Consider the following 23786-nt stretch of genomic DNA (forward strand, 5'->3'; position numbering starts at 1 on the left):
GGCCTACCTCTTCTTCAGTTGTCTCCACCTGGTGAGCTGGTTCCGTTGTCTCTACCTGGTGGCACATTTTCTTCCTCTCCTCAGCCTAAAAAGTATTATTTTGCATTAAATACAAGCAAAGGTCACAAAGTCAGTTTAGAAACCATGTCCTGGGATGGGAAACTTGACATAAGATTGACTGAAAACAACTAATAAAGACTGAGAAAAAAGGACTGCAAACTGACCTCAGTCATCTCATCCAGTTTTCGCTTCAGTCTAAAAACTGGTGGCACTTCACCTGCCAGAAGGGCTTTTGACATGTGTGTCCAATGGGCAAACATTTTGCCATGGCTATAATAATTGGTAAAAAGCGTAAAACAATTAAATTTACAGGTGCTGCCCAGCAACAGTCTGGACCAGTCAGTCAATTTTAGGCAATTCTGGCAACAAGCACGAGAATGGGAAGACAACAAGACAGATGACATTACAATGTGCATATCAAATAGTCAATCACATTATAATGTCCTGCCTTCCAAGATCACAGTTTTCAATGAGCATGACACACCACCATTTTCGCAGGGTTGGCATGTCAGTCTACAAAAACATACAGACATACTGATTTCATAAAAGATCAAACATAATAAATTTACAATCTTTTTTTGAATGAGCAGGTGAACTCACTATGGTGAAATCATATGGAGCGTCCAGAACTGTGTAAAGGGCATACTACAAACAAAAGAATGACTTAATTTTAATATACATTTAAAGGACATAATGAAATAGATCTGACAAATTATTTTATTTACCATCAGCATGAAGATGCCACAGTCCTGCCCATAGGGCTGTCGTGGAAATCCCTAACAAGTCAAACAGAAGAGAGTTGATAGTTGATGACTGTCATCACTATCATTATCATCATCGTCATCATCATACATTTACCTGTATGTCTAAGCCAGTCTTCTCATTCCACACTCCGGGATTAATTGACTGGCAAAGGTTTCTAAAATTGAAAAACAGCTGCATTATGACCTAACTTTCCATGCTAAAAAACATCGTCATCTTCCATGCACATAACAGCACACACATAATCACAGCAGTCTGGAATCTTCATGCAATCACACACACTATTTTAGCAGCCTTTTATGGTGCCACAGTGCAAACTCTGTTCCAAAAAGTTTTAATTTTTGGTGATAAAATTCAACTCATGTTTTCAATTCAATGACATAGAGAATATATAATACTAGCACAATATATGCAGTTACTTTTTTGCAGTTCATTTTGACAGCACCATAAATTGCTACTACACAGATCTGAACATGATCTGGTTTATGAAACGCGACATTTCAGAGAGGCGTCCGAACGGCCTTGGAACATGAACATGGGTAAAGAATCAAAAAGGTATATGTTTTGGTAATAAAAGAAACCTCAACAAGTCTTTCATTTCTTGATCTCCAAATCCAAACTGTGCATGTGCACATTTGAATTGTACAAGTACACTCTATAAGTATGTTTATACTCTTTTGGGTGCGGGTGTACACTCACACCCCATTTCAGCAACATTCTAAAGTTTTCAACTTTTCACTAAACTTTTAATTTTCTGCTAATCATTTGGCTCACATAACTCACGTACATTTTGACTTGCAGAGCAGAGAATCTGATTCTTAACTTTTTCTTTTATGAAAATGACTCTATAACCGTTTAGGGTAGATCATTCCCCTTTTACCAGCCAAACCAAAACCTTCAGTAGCCTTGTCTCATACTTAAGAATAAAAACACACAGACAAGTACATTATGCTTACCTTTAAATAAAATGCCACCTTTTCTGTGTGCCTCCAAGTGGCTCTGCAGCTTGGACAGTTTGGCAGGTTTAAACTTTAGGCACAGCGGACAGTGGAATTGTTTGCAGAATGTCTCGCAGCGTTCAATTTTGGGCGTGCTGCCGGCTGTTAGGACTGAAATATGCATCTGCAAGAGAAAAATTATGTCGTAATACGTCAAACAAAATTATACAAAAATATATATGGTGACTCAGTTGTTTTGGTCTTCTAGCAGGACAATGGCACATTTTAGTGAGCACTATCGCGTGCACAAGACGACTTCAACAAGTTATTATACAGTGGAAACCAGTTAACGTTGTAGTGATCATGGATAACGTTACTTATCAACCGCTTATATGGATCAAAATGCCCGGGGCAAAATAATTTTTGTGCAAATGCTGTTTGCAAACGACAGTGAAAGCCTTCTAATGTCAAGCTAATCCCATATATATCTAAATAATACAGAGTGTCTTTAGAGGCTAATCAACCGAGTGAATCAACCTGGTTAGCTCTAGCCACCGTTAGCCGAACTACGATAACAACGCTACAAAGTCCAAAACTCGATTCTTTCAAATTAACATAACTTAACAGGGCGATGTATAGTGTGCAACGTAATGTTCTAGTGAATAAAGGCTGTTTCTGTTTCTTCGTATAACAAAAAGTTGTTGCTTGACTTTTACTCACTTTGTTGTCTCCGTACTTCACGTGGGAAACGCTAAATACGTTTTTTTTTATTAACAGTTTCAAAATTTACAAACATTTTGGCTTATTTGGTTTTACATTATAAACAAAAACAAAATTGCGGTTTACAAGGCACAAATAAAATAAAACAAGCAAAATAAAGACACACACATACACCCACACACACGTGCAACATTGTATGTTAGAGGTCTTCAAATATTTGTACATTTTCAAGTGCTTGCATCAGAAAAAGAGCATTTTTACATAACATTAGTTTCAAAGATTTTACATAGTTATCTTGCATTTGTCTCTTGAAAACTGTGAAAATGGGCTTTACCTTACGCCATTTACAAGTATGGATAAAAAAAATGTTGCCAACAGTAGTATACTATTTATCACAATTTTAGTTTCAGAGTCTTTCTGTAAAAGGCCAAAGACAACAATGTCCCAGTCCAAAGCGTTCTGTAGCTGGATTTTTGAAGACAACCAGTCCCAGAGGTCTTCCCAGAATGTCTTTGTATAAATGCATTGGTAAAAAAGATGTTCAGTGGTTTCAATGTCGTTTTCACAAAATACACAGTTGTTTTGTTCAATATTAAATCTTTTTTTCAGCAGTTTACTGGAGGGATAAATTCGAAACGCTAAATACGTGCTTACATGGGAAACGCTAAATACGTGCTTCCGTCGAATAAACTTCCGGTCCTGAGAGTGGAGGAGACCTCACAGTGCAGGTCTGCGAGGAAGGGTCCTGAGAGTGGAGGTCTGCAGCCAGACCCCTCTCAATGCATCAGGCATGTGGTTCAGATACAGCTGCCTGTGATTATACACTTGACCAGTAGGTGGTTTCGTGTGCTCATGAAGCTTCAAGAAATGAACCCTTTCTCGAACCAATTGGTTCAAGTGGTTCAATGCTTCATGAGGCTTCATCTCACCATCACTATTTTAGAACTTCAGATTGCTTCTCTGGTTGTTCGGTGTTTCTCTCTGGACCGAGCTGCTGATATTTAGTGTTCAGGGTTCTGGAGGCTGCAGGGAGGTTCAGAGGAGGAAGGACTGGAGGCCTGGAGGAGAAGAACTACAGGAGAAGAAGAAAAGCTGGAGCAGATGGAAGAAGAAGATGCTGAGAAGTTTCACCTGCTGAAGTTCTTCCACCCACCTGGTTGTTGCTGTGCTTCAAAATGGCCGCTGTCAGGTCTTTGAGCATGCTCAGTTGCTGCTTCACCTGCTGACAGGATCCCTGAGCTGCTCTCTGTCTCCTGTTTCTGTTTCCTGGGCAACGGCTGCTTTCCATGGAAATCAAATGCTGGAGACAGAAGAAGGAATTTAAAACCTTAAAATCATAGTGTATCACAGAGTATTGTAGTATTTTTATACCTGTGAGTACAGAGTATTGTAGTATTTTATACCTGTGAGTACAGAGTATTGCAGTATTTCTACCTGTTAGTACAGAGTATTGCAGTATTTCTACCTGTGAGTACAGCAGTAGAGCTCCTCTTCTAGTACTGTACGTCTTTGGAAGCGTTGATTCTGTTCCCATCAGACTGTTTGACAAACACAGTAGAGAATACTGATCCCTCCAGATGTAGTAATCCTGCTGATGGAGAGTATTGATCACATATTGATAAAGGATTGATTGATTAGGACGATGATTAGTTTACCTGAGGAGTGAAGCAAACGTCCAGACATCCGTGGGATGAAACCAGATGACCACAGCCTCGACTCAGTCTGGACAGAGGAGGGTCCTGCATGATGAGTTTAACTCTGGAGGGAGAAAAACAACCTGATTATTAGAAAATACTGCAAAAAAAATCTCTTAAAATCTGACAGCAAGAATACCACAAATAAATAAGTTGAAAAGTATTCATAAAAATGTTCAAAAGATGTGAAAATAACAGCAAATATCTGAAAAATAATGAGATTGTAGCTGATTCAAAATGCAGAAAAATGCTTTATTTTTAGTCACAAAAAGGTAACAGAAAGTCTGTAGCTGTTGGTAGATTTAGAACAAAATAAAATAAATCTTTACAAGACAGAAACAGAACAAACCTGCTGTGTGTTCGGTCCTTGTTGTCGGGTTTCATCCAGAGTGTTTGTTGCTGTTGCCGTGGCAACATTTCACCTGCTGTTCAGTCGGACACACACACTTCTGTTACACAACTTAAAGCTGCACCTCACAATAACACAAAACATAGTTTAGATTTTTGTGCTTCAACTCGTCAAAGCTGCTCAACCAGTTATAAAAGTTCAACAAAAAATAACTTTAATTTAATTTGTGTGATCAAATATTTCACAATAAAGCATTGTAGATGTTTTAATTTGTATTATTGTGACATTCAACGACAAATAATTCAGAAAATATCACCAGTTGACTTCTGCTTCACTCATTTTTTTGTTATTTTGTTCAAGGATGGAACTTTTCATTTCTTCAGTTTCTACATCTACAATGTTAAAGAGTCATGAAAAGAGATTTAAGAACAACTTTAAAAGCCGATGTTAGAACATGTTTCTGATCAGAGGTTCCAGTCTGATGTTAACTTACAGTAACTTCAGCTACAGTAACGTAGGTCACTGCTTTAGATGTGATGATGTCCAGATGTGGAGAAGAGGACAACCAGTTACTGAGATGACTTTAACACTGACCTGGAGACTTTATCTCCTCTATGGAGGCTAATGTTGTTAGCAGCAGCAGCTAAATGATGATAGCTACGTCACCTTTATTCTACAGTCTGTAAAATGTGCTCTTATTGTGAAACTCTGCCTGCTCAACTCAGTGTGGCAAGAAAGGTGGGAAGGAGAGAAGAAAGGGAGGCACCTGTATCAGGTACAAAAGAGTGTCAGCGGTGGGAGGGTGAGTAGTGGACACAGGAGGGAGGAGAGTGTGATGACCAGGTTAAGGTTGGGGCATAGTGCACTAAATAAAACACTGAAACTGATTGGGAAGCACCAGACTGGTTTATGTAAGGGTTGTCAGGAGGAGGAAGAGTCGGTGGAACGTGTAGTTCTGAGGTGTAGAAGATATGAGGTGCAGAGAGGGGAGCTGATGGATAGGATAAAGGAGTTAGGGGTGCAGGGATTTACACTAAGAGTTGCTAGGTATGGAAGAGAGGGCACTGGTTAGGGCACTAATGGATTTTTTTAAAGGGGACCAGGGTTTATAATAGACTATGATGGTTAGGTAGGGATAACGATAGGAATAAGGGGTTGTAGTTGGCTTAGGTGTGGAGAGTGCAAGTTAGAGGGTTTTTTTTTTTTTGTCTTGTGGGTGTGTGTTTGTAGATATGATAGTTTGAACTAGGTCGGGTAAAGGAAAGTCTGTAAGTCTACTGTCTGGTCCACACTCCGGAACAGAAGGTGGCGGTAATGCACCAAGAAGCTGGATGCCAACCGCCGTAAAACAAGAAGAAGAAGAAGAACTCTGCCTGCTGTTTCCTCACAGGTGGAGTCCTGACTGGTTCCAGGAAACAGATCATGTCTGAGCGTCCAGGAGTGGACTGGAAACTTTCTTCTTCTTCAGCGCTTTGAATAAAGTGTAAGTTTGCTTTGTTTGCTGCTTTAACTTCAGTAATGTTGCTGTTTGTTTCTGCTCTGTCATGTTTCTACATGTTCACTTCTTATTTCACCACAAACTCTGGATCACTGCTGTTTAAACATCGATCAATATGATTATCAGGTTATTGATTCACTGTAATCAGTCAGTATTTATATTAGATCATTGATTGACTTCAGTCAGTTTGATCAGCTGCTGATGTTTCTTTGTTTCTTCACAATACAAACTGCATCCTGTCTTTTTTACTTTCGGTTTCTCTGTGAGTCTCTGCAGCTCCATGACTCCGTCTGCTGGACTGATAGTAGAAGTGCAGCAGCTGATCTTTTCCAGGAGGATGTGAGTGGATGAATGATGTTTGTTTCCTGTGCAGGTGAAGGTAGAAAGTGTGTGTGAGCTGCTGTGAGTTGAGCATCATGGATGAGTGTGAGGACAGAGAGGAGGGAGTCCCTCCCTCTAAAAGCTCTCTGTGTGGGGAACAGGAGAACCAGAGCAAAGCTCAGAGGTGAGACCACCATCTCTAACTGTCCAGGACTCTGCTGCATGTCAGAGCTCAGCATCACATCACTGCTGCATCATTATTCACAGGAATCCACCTGGACCTGGACCTGAACCTGGACCTGGACCTGGACCTGGACCTGGACCTGGACCTGGACCTGCATCCAGCTGTGTGTCCTTAAAGAGCGACCATTCGATGGGTCGCTTTGATGTATTTAAAGATGATCTACCTCCTGCTGCAGAGAAGTAAGCTGTGAAATCAAACTACTGACTGTTGTGTCAAATGTTCTGTCATTGTTCCAAATATGTTCCATCATTAAATCACTCTGAAACTCTGCTACAAGGTTCATGTCTGAAAGAAATTAAAATGAAATTCTCTTACTGGTGGGTTTCCTTTTTATCTACCAGAATCTATCAGAGACCAGAGTCCTCTGGATCTGGACCTGCATCCAGCTGTGTGTCCTTCAGGAGTGACCGGTCTAAGGATTTTATTATTAAATTTAAAGGAGAACCAGGTCCTGCTGCAGAGGGGTAAGATGTTCAGAACAAGGTTTCAGAGCTGCTAGTTTGATAGCAGATTGGCTCCTCATCAAACAGAACAAATGTTTTGAAGAAGTGATGCGAATAACGTGAACATGATCCACAGAGACATTAAAAACAGAACCAGGTGGATCACAGCAAGAACTCTGAGTTCACTAAAATATCAAGAAATAGTTTTACTGGACAAAATTCCAGTTCTGTGATCATATAAGCCGTGTTAGCCTAAATGTTAGCGTGTATATTATCCTCTATGCTAGTAGGAACTTTGAACTCCTAGAAAGTCCTGAAAGAGGTTCTACAGGGACGGTTCCTGTGGTTAGAACAAAGATTGATGATGAGCCAAAATGAACAGAAAGTTCCTGCAGTGGAAAACAGACTAATGTTGGAATCTCTAATGAACATCATGGACCTTCAGCTGGTGTTTGTCTCTGTGTGATAAACTGAGAGTTAACTGTTGATGTTGATCCACAGAGTGGAGCAGCAGAACTCAGAGGTTCCCAGAGCTCAGTCTGTCCAGCAACATCACCTGGACTCCATATTCATGGTGAGTTGATGGACAACAAGTTGTTCTCCATCTGTTGTGTTCAGGCGTCTCCATGCTGCTCTTTGTAGACCAGTGGACTGTCAGTGTGTCCAACATGGATCTGATGTTTGGCTCCATGATTTGACTCTGATGGACTCATTGACACATTTCTCTGTTCCAGCTGCTGGAGGACAACATGGTGACTTTTGTAAAGAAGGAGCTAAAGAAGATGCAGAAGGTTGTGAGTCCAGATTACCCAGAATGCTCAGAGAGTCAGAGGGAGGATGAGGAGGAGGTGGAGGGTGATGATGAAGACCAGAGGAGCAGCAGAGAGATGTTTGAGCAGATGACAGTGTTGTTCCTGAGGAGGATGAAGCAGGAGAAGCTGGCTGACTGTCTGCAGAGCAGTAAGAGGATTTGTGTAAAGACTGAAGCTGCTGATCAACAGAACATTTACTAAGTCAAAGTCAGCTTTATTGTCAATTCTTCAATATGTACATTAGGTCTAGCCTGAATAGTGGTTTCTAGGCTCAGAATATTCGGGCCCTATTAAAGACGAAGATCCGAATATTCGCTCCGCCCCTTAACGTCCGACGGGGGGGCGGCGCGACGGCGGCTGCTTGTGGCGGAGACGGCCCGAATATTCGGATCCGTTTGTCTGGTCTCCCGGTCCAAATTTTGCCTTCATTTTGTCTTCAGTTAAACTGAAGAATTCCCAAACAGCGGAGGTCTTCAGCATCTTGTCTTGTGTTTATGCAACAAAGTGAAGCGTGACGTCAGCGTCAGCAGCAACCCGACCATTCGGGTGGTGGTAAACAAACAGGAATGGAGGAGCCGAGATGAATCGAACATGACGGGATGAGCCGAAGTGGGCCGAAGGCGAAGGGAAGAGACGAGCACCGAATATTTTCATCTGCGGGGAGGAAGTGGTGATCACATAGACATATGTGTATATGTTTATGTGATCACAGGATGGAATGAGCCGATATGAGCCGATGTGGGCCGAAGGGGGAGGGAAGACAGTAACGCCGCATATTCTTTCCGCCCGGTAATGTCCGACCCGGGGGGTGGGGTGGGGGGCCAAATATTCGGATACCAAAATTAATATCCGGATACCGCCGTAGCGAACAAATATTTGGATATTCGGGATATTCGGGTCCAGCCCTAATGTACATGACATACCAAGAGTCGAAATTAAAGTACTCTTTGTGCAACAGTAGACATTAAATAAACACTTAGAAGGTTCTGACATAAAATAAATAGTATAAATTTAGAAATTACATGTACAGAATAAGATACAAAAGGCAAAAAAACCTAGATAAATTAAGAACCAGAGAGCAAAAAACAGGTGAACTAAGAACAAGGAAGCAAAAAAAACTACATCCAAGCAACAACTAAGAACTGAGAAAAGCAGAACCGAGTGAAATGTAACACAACCATGAGATAAAGTGGCAGATTTAGTGCAGGATATTCAGAAAAGTGCAAATGAGTAACAGAAGTACAGAATATCTCAGAACATCTTCTCATAATCAGTCTTTAGGGGGGCAAACTGTCACCTTCACTTTATTGGTACTTTGGTGCTTTAATATCCAGGTTACTTCTACTTCACTGTTTCTTTCTTGTGTTTTCATTCAGAACTTGCTGCTGCAGTTTGTGGACGTAAACTTAAATGTGGTCTGAAGAAGAAGTTCCAGAGAGTGTTTGAGGGCATCGCTAAAGCAGGACAGAAGACCCTCCTGAATGAGATCTACACAGAGCTGTACATCACAGAGGGAGGGACTGCAGAGGTCAATGATGAACATGAGGTCAGACAGATTGAAGCAGCATCCAGGAAAGCAGACAGAGCAGAAAGAAGCATCAGAGCAGAAGACATCTTTAGAGGCTCACCTGGAAGAGATGGACCAATCAGAACAGTGATGACACAGGGAGTGGCTGGCATCGGGAAAACAGTGTTAACACAGAAGTTGACTCTGGACTGGGCTGAAGACAAAAGCAACCAGGACATCCACTTCATGTTTCCATTGACTTTCAGAGAGCTGAATGTGCTGAAAGAGAGAAAGTTGAGCTTGGTGGAACTTGTTCATCACTTCTTCAGTGAAACCAAAGCAGCAGGAATGTGCAGCTTTGAAGACTTCCAGGTTGTGTTGATCTTTGACGGTCTGGATGAGTGTCGCCTTCCTCTGGACTTCCACAACAATGAGGTCCTGACTGATGTTACAGAGTCCACCTCAGTGGATGTGCTGCTGACAAACCTGATCAGGGGGAATCTGCTTCCCTCTGCTCGCCTCTGGATAACCACACGACCTGCAGCAGCCAATCAGATCCCTCCTGACTGTGTGGACATGGTGACGGAGGTGAGAGGGTTCACCGACCCACAGAAGGAGGAGTACTTCAGGAAGAGATGCAGAGATGAGGAGCAGGCCAGCAGCATCATCTCCCACATGAAGACATCACGAAGCCTCCACATCATGTGCCACATCCCAGTGTTCTGCTGGATCACTGCTACAGTTCTGGAGGAGCTGCTGAGAAGCAGAGAGGGAGGAGATCTGCCCAGAACCCTGACTGAGATGTTCATCCACCACCTGGTGGTTCAGACCAAAGTCAAGAAGGTCAAGTATGATGGAGGAGCTGAGACAGATCCACACTGGAGTACAGACAGCAGGAGGATGATTGAGTCTCTGGGAAAACTGGCTTTTGAGCAGCTGCAGAAAGGAAACCTGATCTTCTATGAGTCCGACCTGACAGAGTGTGGCCTCGATATGGAAGCAGCCTCAAAGTACTCAGGAGTGTTCACACAGATCTTTAAAGAGGAGAGAGGACTGTACCAGGACAAGGTGTTCTGCTTTGTCCATCTGAGTGTTCATGAGTTTCTGGCTGCTCTTCATGTCCATCAGACCTTCATCAACTCTGGAGTCAACCTGCTGGAAGAAGAACAACAAACATCATCTCGTTGGTCTAAACTGTTCCAGAGTAAATCAGCTCGTTTCTACCAGAGAGCTGTGGACGAGGCCTTACAGAGTCCCAACGGACACCTGGACTTGTTCCTGCGCTTCCTCCTGGGTCTGTCACTGCCAACCAATCAGAATCTTCTACGAGGCCTGCTGACACAGACAGGAAGTCTCTCACAGACCAATCAGAAAACAGTGGAGTACATCAAGAAGATGATCAGTGAGAACGTGTCCGCAGAGAGAAGCATCAATCTGTTCCACTGTCTGAATGAACTGAAGGATGTTTCTCTGGTGGAGGAGGTCCAACAGTCCCTGAGATCAGGACGTCTGTCCACAGATAAATTGTCTCCTGCTCAGTGGTCAGCTCTGGGCTTCATCTTACTGTCATCAGGAGAGCATCTGGACGTGTTTGACCTGAAGAAATACTCTGCTTCAGAGGAGGTTCTTCTGAGGCTGCTGCCAGTGGTCAAAACCTCCAAGAAAGTTCTGTAAGTAGTTGGAGACTGAAGATAATTTTAATTTTCCAGCTGTTTCATCAGTATAATCTGCTTTTTGTCTCTTCAGACTGAGTGGCTGTAATCTGTCAGAGAGAAGCTGTGGAGCTCTGTCCTCAGTCCTCAGCTCCCAGTCCTCCAGTGTGACAGAGCTGGACCTGACTAACAACAACCTGCAGGATTCAGGAGTGAAGAGTCTTTCTGCTGGACTGGAGAGTCCACACTGTAAACTGGAAGCTCTCAGGTCAGGACTCATCAACCTGTTCAACTGATGACCATTTAAAATGTGTTTTTATTCATGATGAACAGAACAGCTGAGGTGGGAGGTTTCTGTATTTGTATGACTCACATCAGTTCTGTTACTGACAGTGGCGTGCACAGATAGACACCAGGTGGTGCTAGAGCACCTGCCCCTTACCCTCAGTATCAAGCAGGTGCCCTCCATGTCTCAACGTTCTAAAAAAAAGTAAACATTAAACACACACACCGACACACACACACACATGACCCGTGCTGTGACTCGCCCCATCTCGTAACGTGAACACCACCATCCAGGTAACACCTAAATGAATCCAGTGTTTTGTTCATAAGCCTCAGTTGCCACACGGTGCATTTATTACTCCACCAAGGAACGGCAGAGTTATGTAACGATCATCGTATGTTTGTCTGTGAATCTGTTAATCTGTTTATCTGTCTGTGTGAAACGTTACTCAAAAACGGACTAATGGATTTGGCCCAAATGATTAAACTGTGGGCTGTTTCTGAGTCCTGCTACATATTTAGGTCATGTATGAAGCAAACCCCAGACAGACAATGGTGAAGCTCCTGATGGTTCACAAAGCCTTTATTTATGTTCAGCCGTCAGCCCTATTTTGAACATAAATTCACCTTTCTGTCCTTCACTCCTTTCTTGTCTCCATTCCAGCTGCTTCTAAGTTTAAACACATCCTTTACTAGACAGCAAGAGTGGAACCGTTTTCTTTCATCTTTATGTGAATTTTTTTACTTTTCAGCAGCGTCTTCGTCATGTAAGAAACCTCTTCTTAGATAAACACTTCCTGTGCCGCTGGAATGGCTACAAAATAAAAGCCCTTACCATTAAAAATACACCCTCAAAATAAAAGCATGGAGGGAACGGTTATTTTAATAGTAGCAAAACAAAGGCTTGCCAAAAGTGATGAACTGATCAACAGACCTTTATAAAAGTAATTTACATGTGATTTGGTATGAATACATAACATGTACATGGATAACACATGCCTGTACTCACTGAGCAGCCTTGGCAGAGTACTGCGCTCTCTGAGTGCTTTTCTAGTTTGTCTCTGTTGTGAAGTAGCCTGTCTCATGTAGCGCTAAACAACCGTGCCTAAATTAGCCAGCTGCCCGCCTGCTTAACAAGCTCGATGCTACACCTAATAATAATCCATTAACAGACATAACGTGATGACGATGACCTCACAACCAGTGTTATTTGATGAATTGGTACAGCATATGATCTGTATACTATAACTGAATATTTAGTTTGTGTAGGTTTATTATTAGCCTGCAGTAGGTTGAGGCAACACTTGCTGTGACTAATTTGCTAAATGACAAAAAGAAAAAGTAGTTTTCTGCCTTGTTGTAGCCTAATGTCAGGAATCAGTCTTGATATTGTGGATCTCTTTTAATTTACCAATTTTTAAGGTACAATGTTTTATTGACTCTTTGTGTGTCATTATTAAGATGTTAAAATGAATGCTGTTACAGAAAATGTGTTCCTGATTTTGTTATTTGTTCAAATCTCACGCTGTTATATTCAGGCAGCTGATGGTTCTACACGATACACAAGGTGCCCTTTTTTTTCCACTGAGCACCTGCCCCCCAAAATGTCTCTGCACGCCACTGGTTACTGACCTTTAGCTCTAGTTTCTCTTAATGAGGCCTCTTTAACTACAGCAACTTAAAAACCTGGAACCTGCATCACAGAACCAGAACCTGTAAGAACCTGTAGAGTCTTGGTTCCAGGTTCTGTTTTAGTTTCCACCATTTTACAAAATAGAAGGTTCCAGATAGACGTCACTGAAAAGGAAACACCAGAACAAACCTTTAGTGTTTGATGTTTGTTTGATGACTAAACTCTGCAGTTCAGCTGTTGGACAAGAAGCAGGAAGGAGGAGATGTGGAGAACAATGTTCAGATGTTTGACCACCTGAACAGTCCACCTTCTCACCAGCAGAGATTCTGATTGATCCTGATGACTCTGTGATTCCTGATCACCTGATAGGTGGAATTACTGCTGCTGTATTCTGGACATCGTGGGATGTATTTGTTGTTAAATTCACTGCTGTCTTTTCAAAAAGATGGACAGTACTGTACTTAATGTTTTACTTCTTTTCTTGTCTTTGTCTCTTCAGACTGAGTGGCTGTAATCTGTCAGAGAGAAGCTGTGGAGCTCTGTCCTCAGTCCTCAGCTCCCAGTCCTCCAGTGTCACAGAGCTGGACCTGACTAACAACAACCTGAAGGATTCAGGAGTGAAGAGTCTTTCTGCTGGACTGGAGAGTCCACACTGTAAACTGGAAGCTCTCAGGTCAGGACTCACACTTTGAAAGTGAAAGAAAATGAAAGGTTGATTCTTTATTTGCTTCAAATGCATCAAATCTGCACCAAAATGTAGCTGAAAGACAAAGAAGGAAACAAAGAGTGAGAAACATCCAGCCAAGTGTTGTCCATCAGGTTTGTGTTGTTTTGTGTGTGCAGACTGTCAGGCTGTCTGGTCACAGAGGAAGGCTGTGCTTCTCTGGCCTCAGCTCTGAGCTTCAACCCCTCAAATCTGAGAGAGCTGGACCTGAGCTACAACCATCCAGGAGACTCGGGAGAGAAGATGCTGTTGGACAAACTGGAGGATCCACACTGTAGACTGGAAACTCTCAGGTACAGACAGACAGACACTCTCAGGAAGCTTTTAGCCTACCTTAACACAAAGAGTGGAAGCAGAAGAACACTGTTAGCTCAGCTACACACCATGACTGAAGGGAAGAGGAAACTGTTAGCGTAGCTTAGCTCAAAGACAGGAAGCAGGGCAACCTGATAGCTTAGCTCGATGAAAAGAGGAACCATAAATGAGTAAAGCTGAATAATGAGTGTAAACTGAGCTGGAACGTGACCAGTACAGGACAGGACTTTAGAGATGCTGCATTCAGGTGTCTGTGTCTCCATGTTGGACTGGTCCTTTATCAGTGGAACAGTGTGAGAGCCATGTAACGTCCATGTGTGCTGCTGAAAGAGTCTCTGCTGCTCTGACCGTCCTCCTCCTTTCAGGGTGACGCCTGCTGGAGTCCGATGGTTGACACCAGGTCTGAGGAAGTGTAAGTGTGTTTGAATGGATTGATGGAAACAAAGCAGCACATTCAAGCATCTTCAAAGTGTCACATCTCTGAGGTCATCATCAAAGCTTTAATACTGATCACATGATCCATCAATAACTGCAGCTGTGTTGTGTTTGTTCTCTCCATCAGATTCCTGTCAACTCACCGTCGACACAAACACAGTAAACGGAAACCTGAAACTGTCTGACAAAAACAGGAAGGTGACATATGTGGAGGAGGATCAGTCGTATCCTGATCATCCAGACAGGTTTAACCAGTGGTCTCAGCTGCTGTGTAGAACTGGTCTGACTGGTCGCTGTTACTGGGAGGTCGAGTGGAGAGGAGGTGTTCATATATCAGTGAGTTACAGAGGAATCAGAAGGAGAGGAGGTAGTGCTGACTGTGTGTTTGGATCTAATGATCAGTCCTGGAGTCTGATCTGCTCTGATTATGATGGTTACTCTGTCTGGCACAATCACAGAGGAACACCCATCAGTTCCTCCTCAGTCTCTCACAGAGTTTCAGTTTATGTGGACGTTCCTGCTGGAACTCTGTCCTTCTACAGAGTCTCCTCTGACTCTCTGATCCACCTCCACACCTTCAACACCACATTCAATGAACCTCTCTATCCTGGATTTCTGGTCTGGCCTGGTTCCTCAGTGTTTCTGTGCTGAGTTCAGTCTCCAGAGTCTCCTCCTGTCAGAGAAACAGCGTTGAACAGAGAGTTCAGTCTCTCCATGACTCTGTCCCTCAGAAACATGTTTTCACATTCATGGATTAAATCTGTTTCTTTCTGAAATCCTTCTCAATGATTCCTTGTAAACTTCTTCCTCTTCAAAGATGAAGTTGTGATTATTCCAGGAGCCAAATTTGATGTTTCTGTCTTTTTCCAGTCAAATGTTGAGAGTGAAAATCAGGATGTGGTGTTCCTCTGACGCTCACTTTAACTAAAAGCATTTGAGCTGCACAAAGTGTGAAATCAGAGAGGAAGCAGTGAAACTACAAACTGCTGACAGACTTTCACACATTATTGTTCAGTGAAAATCAGGTTTTTGTGTGTAAACTCTGTTTTTTAATCTAATACTGTTATTGTATTCATTTTTTCCCTTTTTTCTTTTTAGAACAAACAGACATTTAAAATCTTTTCCTGTAAAAACATCTGATGATTATTTACCTCACAGAGTTTTAAAACCTTCACAAAGCAAACAGAAATCACACAAACATCCAGTTAACACGACGTGTTTTAATCTGAATATTCTTTCTATTCAGACATTCTAGTTTCTTTTCTGCACTTTAGTCTTGAAGCAATGAGGACAAACCTACATTATTATTAAATCTCTCTTTTTGTCCAACAGGAAATCTAAATTCTTCCACATATTTTAGACTTTCTCTATAAAAACAGGACAAAAGAAGCTGCAGAACTACAGAAATATGAATGTAAAAGCTGAATCAGTCTGAAAACTAAACTCAAAACTAATCTGCAGCGTTTAGTTCTGATCAATAATCAGTTTTTTTCAGGTTCCTGGTGCTTGGTGGACTGAAGGAACGGCGCCTCCTGCTGGAGTCTCAGCAACAAGAATTAAATCACATGTTCTGAAAATGAGTGAAATGATTCTTAGTTTGAACAGGAATAGAATAAAAGAGCAGGATTTCATGTTTTTTCTCAGTGTGTCGACCTCTTCTACCAACAAAAATCACATTAAAACATGAGAGAAGCAGTTTTTGTGTTTTAAATTCATAAACATTTTGAAGAGAAGGTTCTGAATAAACTGTGGTTAGAAGAAACATTTTAGCCGCTAACGTCCACGATATTAAAGATTACAAACATCTGCATCACCTGTAATGTTAACAAACACACAGATCAATATTTACATCTATATTAGAGATGTTAAATATTTATCTATATGTACCGACCAGCCCCCCCCCCTGCCTACCATCCTGCCCTTGGAATGAATAGTTTTGTTGAGCAGCCTTTGAACTGATCTCTGGTCTGTTCTGATGTTGGACTTGTTTGTTCCTCAGAGCTGCATCAGACTGTTCTGGACACTTTGTCTTGTCCTGTTAGTTCACTTCCTCCTGTTTCATCAGTTTCTTTGTTCAGTTTATCCAGTTTCAGGTTGTTTTTTGTATGTTTCCTCTTTTGAACTTCGTTGTTTGTTTTTGCAGTCGCAGCAGTTTTGTTTGTTTCTGGAATGAGTTTGGTTTATTTTCTCCTCAGTCCAGTTTGAACATTTCTGTATTGATTTAGTTCCTGCTTTGTTTAATAAAGTCCTTTTGAATCCTCGCTAGTGTCCACCAGTTCTGCCCCCATGACGTCTAAATCAAAGGCTCAGAGGACGTGGTGGTGATCTGGTGATTATTAAGGATTGTTTCCACTTCACAGAGCAATGTGTTCAGACTACAGACAGACCCATATGGTTTTTTTCAGGGCCGATACCGATTATTAGTCATCAAGGAGGCCGATAACTGATATTTGGAGCCGATATTCATTTGCAGTAAAAGTGAAAATATTGGCGTCAAAACTTTGATTCATACAAACTCCAACCCTTAACTTGGTTTAAATGCCTTTAATCACATGTTTATTAAACAGCTTTTTACATTTGCAACATGTTAAAGGTTGTTTTTTAATCTTAGACAACAGACATCTTGGTTTCAAAATCCTAACAAAGTGCAGGGAGCTCCCAGGCTCAGCAGCATGTCTCAGAAAGTTCAATGAAAAATTCAACAAATAAACAGCTCCCCAAAGTTTTCTCCAGTAAATAGTTTTCCAAAATTTCAATCAAACTGAAATGTTATTTTATCTTTCACTTCTCTTTGTTTTACGTTCAAAGTTCAGGGAGTTTCCAGGCTCAGCAGCATCTCTTAGAAAGTTCACTGAACATTTAAATCAATGAAGAGCTTCCTGAAGTTTTATAAAGTAAATAAAACAAAGGTAAATAAAATGTGCACAGAAATGTGAGTCTCAAATCAATGAGTCGTCCCAACTGAGCAGCAGCAGACTGTGGAGCTAAAAGCAGATGTTCAGCGTTCTCTCCAGTCAGACGGCTTCTCCTGCTCTCACAAACTGACAGACTTCACTGAAGACGTTCACTAGGGACTGATGAGGCGCTGCACTAACAAACTTTCTGCTCCTTTCTCTGCTAGCTTGAAGCGTCCCTCATTCTGTCTCCACCACTGGAGTGGCTCTCCTTTCCTCCTGTCCATCACTGGCTCCTGGAGGTACAGATGGAGCTCATCCTCAACCAGCTACTGGCCAGCAGGTCACCAGTGTGGGCTTCCAGCAGAGAACTGAACATCTCATCAACACGGCTGCAGAACCATGTGTGTTCTCTCTGCTGCCTGTTGTGGCTGTTTCCGTCATTCTAGTGTCTCATATCCAGGCTTAAAGTGAAAAATAATCCTCAATCTGAATATTTTTGCTTTTGGCTCGGGGTACAATCCAGCTAACTAAGAAGAAATGAAGACATCTGCCTTTGCAAACTCAGACTGCAGATTATAGTAATACCAAAAAAGGCCAGTAGGTGGTGGTAGGTCCCTCTGACTACAACATGGTGCAAACATTGTTTAGCAACCAGTCAGTAAAAGACGTGGAAAAAGGACATTGATTCACCTTTTAACAATATGTGCACTATTTATTCTGAAATACAACTATGTAAACAGTTAGAGTGCAAAAAATAAGCTAAATATATAAAAATATAGTTTATAACAGCAAACTATAGTTCAGTTCAAATAAAAACAACAAAACATTAAAGTGCTGTAAGAACTGGTAACTGAAATAATCTGAAATAAATAAGAAAATAGAAAATAAATCAACAAATATAAATTACGACAGAAAACTACAGTTGAATTAAAAAACATTGATGGTGCTACAAGAACTGGTCAGCGATCTATTTCTTCTTTCTTTCTGACATCTTTTACTTCTTCCGTTAGTGTTGAGGCAATGTTCACTTTTGTGTTTGCAGATGTTGAGTTACTCTGGAAGCATCATCATCAAAAAACCAACAAGCACATTCAGACTGTTGTCCAGCTCTGGCTAGTGGCTTCATCAACATCCAATGAAAACACATTTATTGAGCTTTTCACAAAGACTTTTCTTAAATGCTGCTGCTATGCCATGTGTACTTATGGAACCAATCTGCTGGTTTGACACGGACACTTCTGACAAAGCATTTTGATCTTCACACTGTTTTTTACACAGATTAACGAGTGGCTGAGATCTGGTGAACTACAAGTCATGTTCTGCAGTGAACGAGCACACGCGTGTTTTTAAACCACAAACCCTGTCAGTCTGATGTCGGTACCTCAGCGATGGATGTTGGTCCCTGGAAACGAGAAAATAAAACCCAAAGTACTTATAAAGTTAAGGTGGAAAGAAATTATGAGCAGAAGTTTGTGGAAAATATGATTTAACCTTCTATTGGCGGGTTCCACACACACTTGCATCCTGTCCTACACATGCTAATTAGAGTTTAATGTGTTCTTCACATCTTTGTTTTACGTCTATTATTTTATTCTCATTATTTTTGCAGGTTATGCACCTTGTGGGTGGGAGCAATGATTCTAAAGATGTGAGGGGACTAGTATTTTGTTGTTGTAGTTTTTTAGTTTTCCATTCCATTGTACTACAGTACTCTGTTGTTTACCTTCAAAAATATACTTCAAGCTACTTTCTGTACATTTCTGCTACTTTCTTAGGATATAGAAGTTCCAGGCTGTGGGGCATGCCTTGATAATAACCTGAGGAAAAGAGTTTATTTGACCATCAAGGGAACTCAGAAAACAGACTTTCTGTAGGGTCAGTAGGGGGCGCTCGTTCCAAAAATGAACGTTTGCCAGTGTAAAGTTGTCAATAATATTATTATTATGATCAATAATAATGATTTTTTTTTTACAGTTTAGAGGACAGATTTGTGTATGAAGACAGGAGAAACAGAAAGGGGGAAGGGACACTTATGTCGACTTATTTGAGCAATGCAAAATAATTTGCTTCAGCATTCTGGTATATTCTTTTGGTGCCCCCATCTCCTTCACTTTTCTTTGTTTTTACCTTCTCTCTCTTTAACTATCTCTCTTCATCTCTCTCAGTTAGTGTTCATATCATCTCTCATCTCTTTTATTCATCATCTCATCTTATATAGGTTCTCTCCATCGTCTCATCTTACGTTTTATCTTTTTTTCATTTCTCTTCATCTCAACTTTTTTCTTCTCTTCTCATCTTCAAGCTATTCCATGTTTCTATCTCTTCATCTTATCTCCCATCTCCCTCTTTTCATCTATCCTCCTCTCTCTCTCTCTCTCTCTTCATATATCTTTTCACGTCTCTCTTTTATCTATTTTCATCTCTCTCATGTTCATCTCATAACATGAAAGTACATACATGGGACTAACCTGGCCATCCCACTCTCTGGACTTTATTTTCCCACAGTTTCCTTCTTTCAGGATCACTGGGAAATCCAAACATGTGGAATCCCTCCTCTGACCGATTTGTGCACCCAAAGGCACAACAGACCGTCATTTTTCAGGTATTTAGGAAGCGTTGGAAGACCTGGAATTACTCTCTGTGGTGTAAACAATGTGAACAGGAAAACCCAGGTGTAAGAGCCAGTTAATGGGAAATTCATATAAAATCATAATTTAGATTGAAACTGTTTAAAATATGCTTAATTTCATTTTAAGGAATTCAGGATGATTGTTATATTTCATAGAATGAATAACTTAATCAATATAAAAAGAGAGTTTTATTTTGCAACGTAATTTTGGCTTCCACTACGTAATACGTGATTTGGTGTTGCCTTCATGCACGTTACGATTGCAGCTGGACATGATGGAAGCAACACAGTTTTTTGACCGTCTGTGCCGAGCCTTTTAGTTTTTCTGTAAATGTATTTTTTGAGTTCTTCAAGTAAACATCTTAAAAGAAGACTTGTTTTCAGTCGAGTGATTCAAATACTGGTTGTTAGACAAGCTGCAAAGGTGGTACAACGAACCTTGAAGACAGAGAGTGCCACTACACCAGGATTCATGAATTGGAAATAAAATGGCGCATATAGATCACGTGACCAAATATTTTTTGGACCCGTCATGTCGATACTCTTCTATACAGGAACTCTAACGTTTTCTAGACATTTTTGCTGGAATTTACATTTCCCCATTTCCCAGCTCTCCTCTACCTGGTCCAGTCCGTCACTTTCCAAACATCCGGTTTTACAGAAATCGTACCGAATCAGCCGGAACAATTATCGCAATGGTTTCACATGTTTACACAGATGGACATGGCAAATCGCAGTTTATAATTATATATTATTATCATTATTATATTATTATTATATATTATCTTTTTTTTCTTGGAAACTGCAGGAATCATTTTTAATGCCACTGAGAATTCAATTTAATGATTTTTAATGCCCCGCAGAAAGCATGTGAAAGCATCGTTTACTAACGAGGAATGAGTTCAGAGGCTATAAAGGTGCTGCAGATGACAGCACCACCAGTTCTCTCTTTGCTGAAGCCATCAGTGCAGTTTTCAGGGTTAAAACAAATATCATGTGCTGCACATGTGAGAAATACATCTGTAAAGTCCATGCACATGTAACCCACTTCTGGGTATGTACACGTTGCTACCTAGGTTGGTAGGAGCTAGGAGTAATAGCAATAACCACAGGACACAGATAGAAGTTGTTACTGTGAACTTCTTAGTTCTGACAAACTATTTGAACAGTTTATAACATGATAACAATGCAACACCTATGGGCCCAATAAACTAAGAAAAAAATAAAATGTCCATTTGAAGATGTTTCTCTGGAACTGGTTCGTTGTGGATCCAATCAAAGTTCAGGTCAATAAGTCAGGGGGAAGTCAAAGTCAAGGAAAAGTATCCAAAGTAGACTCTGGTTGGTGTCGGTCAGTAGGACTGACACAATCCTACCACAGAATCCTCTGAATGGTGTGGTGGAGGCTCAAAGTTGGACTGGGAGGCTCTCCATCAACTGGATCTCTGCTCAGCCTCGTTGGACACCAGGACTGGAGCTTCACTTTTTCCTCACATCAAATAAGACCTGACCTGTATTTACAGAACAGCTCTATAGTCCAGGTTCTGATGGAATATTATCCAATGAGATTCATTCAAAGTGTTGTACAACATTAAAATCTATCTTTTTTATTAGGAAAACAAAATACTATCGTTTACAGGTAGATAACCAGCGTTATTTTGACAATAAATGTTTCATAGTGTCAGAATATACCATTTTAACCAACTGTAATTACAATAAAGAGCAACTGTATGATCACTATTACTTTCTACTGAGTATATCTTTAACCTTCAGTCACATAGGAAGGTGACTCGGCACTTCACCGTGTAAAAGTCTCACAATGTGCTTATTTTAGCGATACAGGACGGATCAATATGAACTCAAACCATCAAATAAATGCTTTTTAGTAAATTACATTCTTCAAAAACAACATAAAATCTACAACACACATTTAATTGCAGCTAGCATGGTCACCTCGTGGTATTTCCACAGACACACTTATTAGGAACAAGCGGGAACTAGCTTACCAAGAAGGTGGTTTTGGACAATTAAAAGTGTTTCTTCGACGGTTCTCCAACTTCTAGAGCGGAATTTTAATCGGTTTATATCATTTAATAAATAATTTCTTAGTTTTCGTACCAAACAAGCAGGTTTTCATACCTTTTACTCTCGTTTTTAACTCTCACAGGAGAAACAAAAGCAGTGCTCAGTCCATGAATTAGCGATTTAAGCTACGTCGAATAGTTTCGTATACCACCTCCGGTCTCATACAAAATAAACTTCCGGTTTTTAAAATAAAACCCACAGTATTTATAAATGTAAGGTGTAAAAAAAATCTTCTTCTCCTTTCGGCTTTTCCCTTCAGGGGTCGCCACAGCGAATCAATTGCCTCCATCTAACCCTGTCTTCTGCATCCTCTTCTCTCACACCAACTACCTTCATGTCCTCCTTAACCACATCCATAAACCTCCTCTTTGGTTTTCCTCGAGGCCTCCTGCCTGGCAGAAAAATAATGATCAGAAATGAATAAAAATTATTGTTTAACCCTTCTTTAGGCGGGTTACACAGACACACTTGCATACTGTCCTAAATATGCTAACTAGAGTTTAATATGTTCTTCATATCTTTGTTTTAAATCTATTATTTTATTCTACTGTTCTTTTTTTTGCAGGTTATTCATCTTGTTGGTGGGAGCAATGATTCAAACGATGTGAGAAGACAAGTATTTTGTAGCTGAGTTTTGTAGTTTTCCATTCCATTGTACAGTATACAGTAAACTGTTGTTTCCCTTCAAAAATGCATTTCAAGCTACTTTCTGTACATTTCTGGTTCTTTCTTGGAATACAGAAGTACTATCTCTTGCTAAACAAATAATGTTTACACCTATGCAGTACCTTTATCAGCAATACTAGTGATGATAAACCTCTACTTTAGTCAATAAAACATTTATAAATAGTGCTGTCAAATGATTAAAAATTTTAATCAGATTAATTACAGGGTTGCTGTGGATAAATTTTGATTCATCAAGACTAAATATCATTTATTTTTAATCTATACTAATCGCATTTCATTGTGTATGTGCAAACAGACTCAAGAAAGAAGAGAAAATATGTACTTAATGTGTTTATTAAACACCTTTAAAGGTTCATGTTAGAATCCCAGACTAATGCATGCTTTGCGTAAATGTGGTACTTTAAGCTGGAAGTGCTTCAGTGAAAAGAAAACTCCTTGTCATAGCCGCTGGAGGTGATCAGCGCTGATGGAGAGCAGCTGCAGCTCATCCCAATCACCTCTGGCATAAAGACAGTCTCCCCACACCGTTCAGTCAGTTTGTCCATGAAAATTCATTTTATTGCACCATAACTGGCTGTAAATAGAAACATTTTCATCACACATGGGCAGAATTTTCAATATTGAAATGATCAATAAACTAAAGATGTTTAAGGTGAACTTTCCCCCTCAAGTACAGCATCTTTTCTTCTAGATTATATTGAACAGGAGTCACTGTAAAAACCACAACACACCTGTATCAGATAAACCAAATTATATCAGTATGATATTTATCAAGTCTTGTGTCCACCTCGTTTTCAGCTCATGTCTGGAGGCACCCCGGCTTCTTCTCACATGTTAGTGCAGGTAAATGTTAATTTACTCGTTGCTATTATCACAGAGTCTATTGAAGTGTTGAGTTCAAAGTAATTTAGAAACAAACTACAAAGAGTGCAAGTAAACAGAAGTGAGCTGAAGCTAAACAGATATCTAATGATATCTCAATCTAATGAAATTAAGTGTAATTTATCATCCTACCTTTGCCTGCCTGTAAGTCACTGACAAGATGTTAAAACGTGAGCTCAGCTTCTGTTTTAAAGATATAGAGCGGTGATATCAT

At 40.6% G+C, this 23786-nt stretch overlaps 1 protein-coding gene and 1 long non-coding RNA gene across 18 annotated transcripts in view; one reads left to right on the top strand and one right to left on the bottom strand.

Annotated features, from left to right (window-relative positions):
- Positions 1-23786, bottom strand: part of LOC110946369 (uncharacterized) — a 95568-nt gene that overhangs the window by 999 nt on the left and 70783 nt on the right. For 2 of the 5 annotated variants that reach the window (XR_007946580.1, XR_007946577.1), the window contains exons 2-8: positions 4524-4599; positions 4136-4238; positions 3946-4068; positions 3634-3780; positions 1779-3552; positions 225-979; positions 8-85 (exon numbers count right to left, since the gene is read on the bottom strand). This is a non-coding gene — a long non-coding RNA (uncharacterized LOC110946369). Of the gene's footprint in view, positions 1-7; positions 86-224; positions 980-1778; positions 3553-3633; positions 3781-3945; positions 4072-4135; positions 4239-4523; positions 4600-23786 lie in introns of all 5 variants that reach the window. The other 3 variants (XR_007946579.1, XR_007946581.1, XR_007946578.1) reach the window with 3 other exon arrangements.
- The window catches only part of LOC127537093 (NACHT, LRR and PYD domains-containing protein 3-like), a 135062-nt gene continuing 117157 nt past the window's right edge, over positions 5882-23786 (top strand). For 5 of the 13 annotated variants that reach the window (XM_051958814.1, XM_051958815.1, XM_051958824.1 and 2 more), the window contains exons 1-9: positions 5882-6006; positions 6395-6526; positions 6610-6765; positions 6928-7050; positions 7531-7603; positions 7764-7989; positions 9218-11018; positions 11095-11268; positions 13418-13591. In XM_051958814.1, coding sequence (XP_051814774.1) covers positions 6438-6526; positions 6610-6765; positions 6928-7050; positions 7531-7603; positions 7764-7989; positions 9218-11018; positions 11095-11268; positions 13418-13591 — 2816 coding nt within the window. In that variant the 5' untranslated portion in view covers positions 5882-6006; positions 6395-6437. Of the gene's footprint in view, positions 6007-6394; positions 6527-6609; positions 6766-6927; positions 7051-7530; positions 7604-7763; positions 7990-9217; positions 11019-11094; positions 11269-13417; positions 13592-13761; positions 13936-14322; positions 14370-14519; positions 16654-23786 lie in introns of those variants that run through there. The other 8 variants (XM_051958821.1, XM_051958820.1, XM_051958822.1 and 5 more) reach the window with 6 other exon arrangements.

This window comes from Acanthochromis polyacanthus, chromosome 14, assembly GCF_021347895.1.
Source record: "Acanthochromis polyacanthus isolate Apoly-LR-REF ecotype Palm Island chromosome 14, KAUST_Apoly_ChrSc, whole genome shotgun sequence".
NCBI lineage: Eukaryota > Metazoa > Chordata > Actinopteri > Pomacentridae > Acanthochromis > Acanthochromis polyacanthus.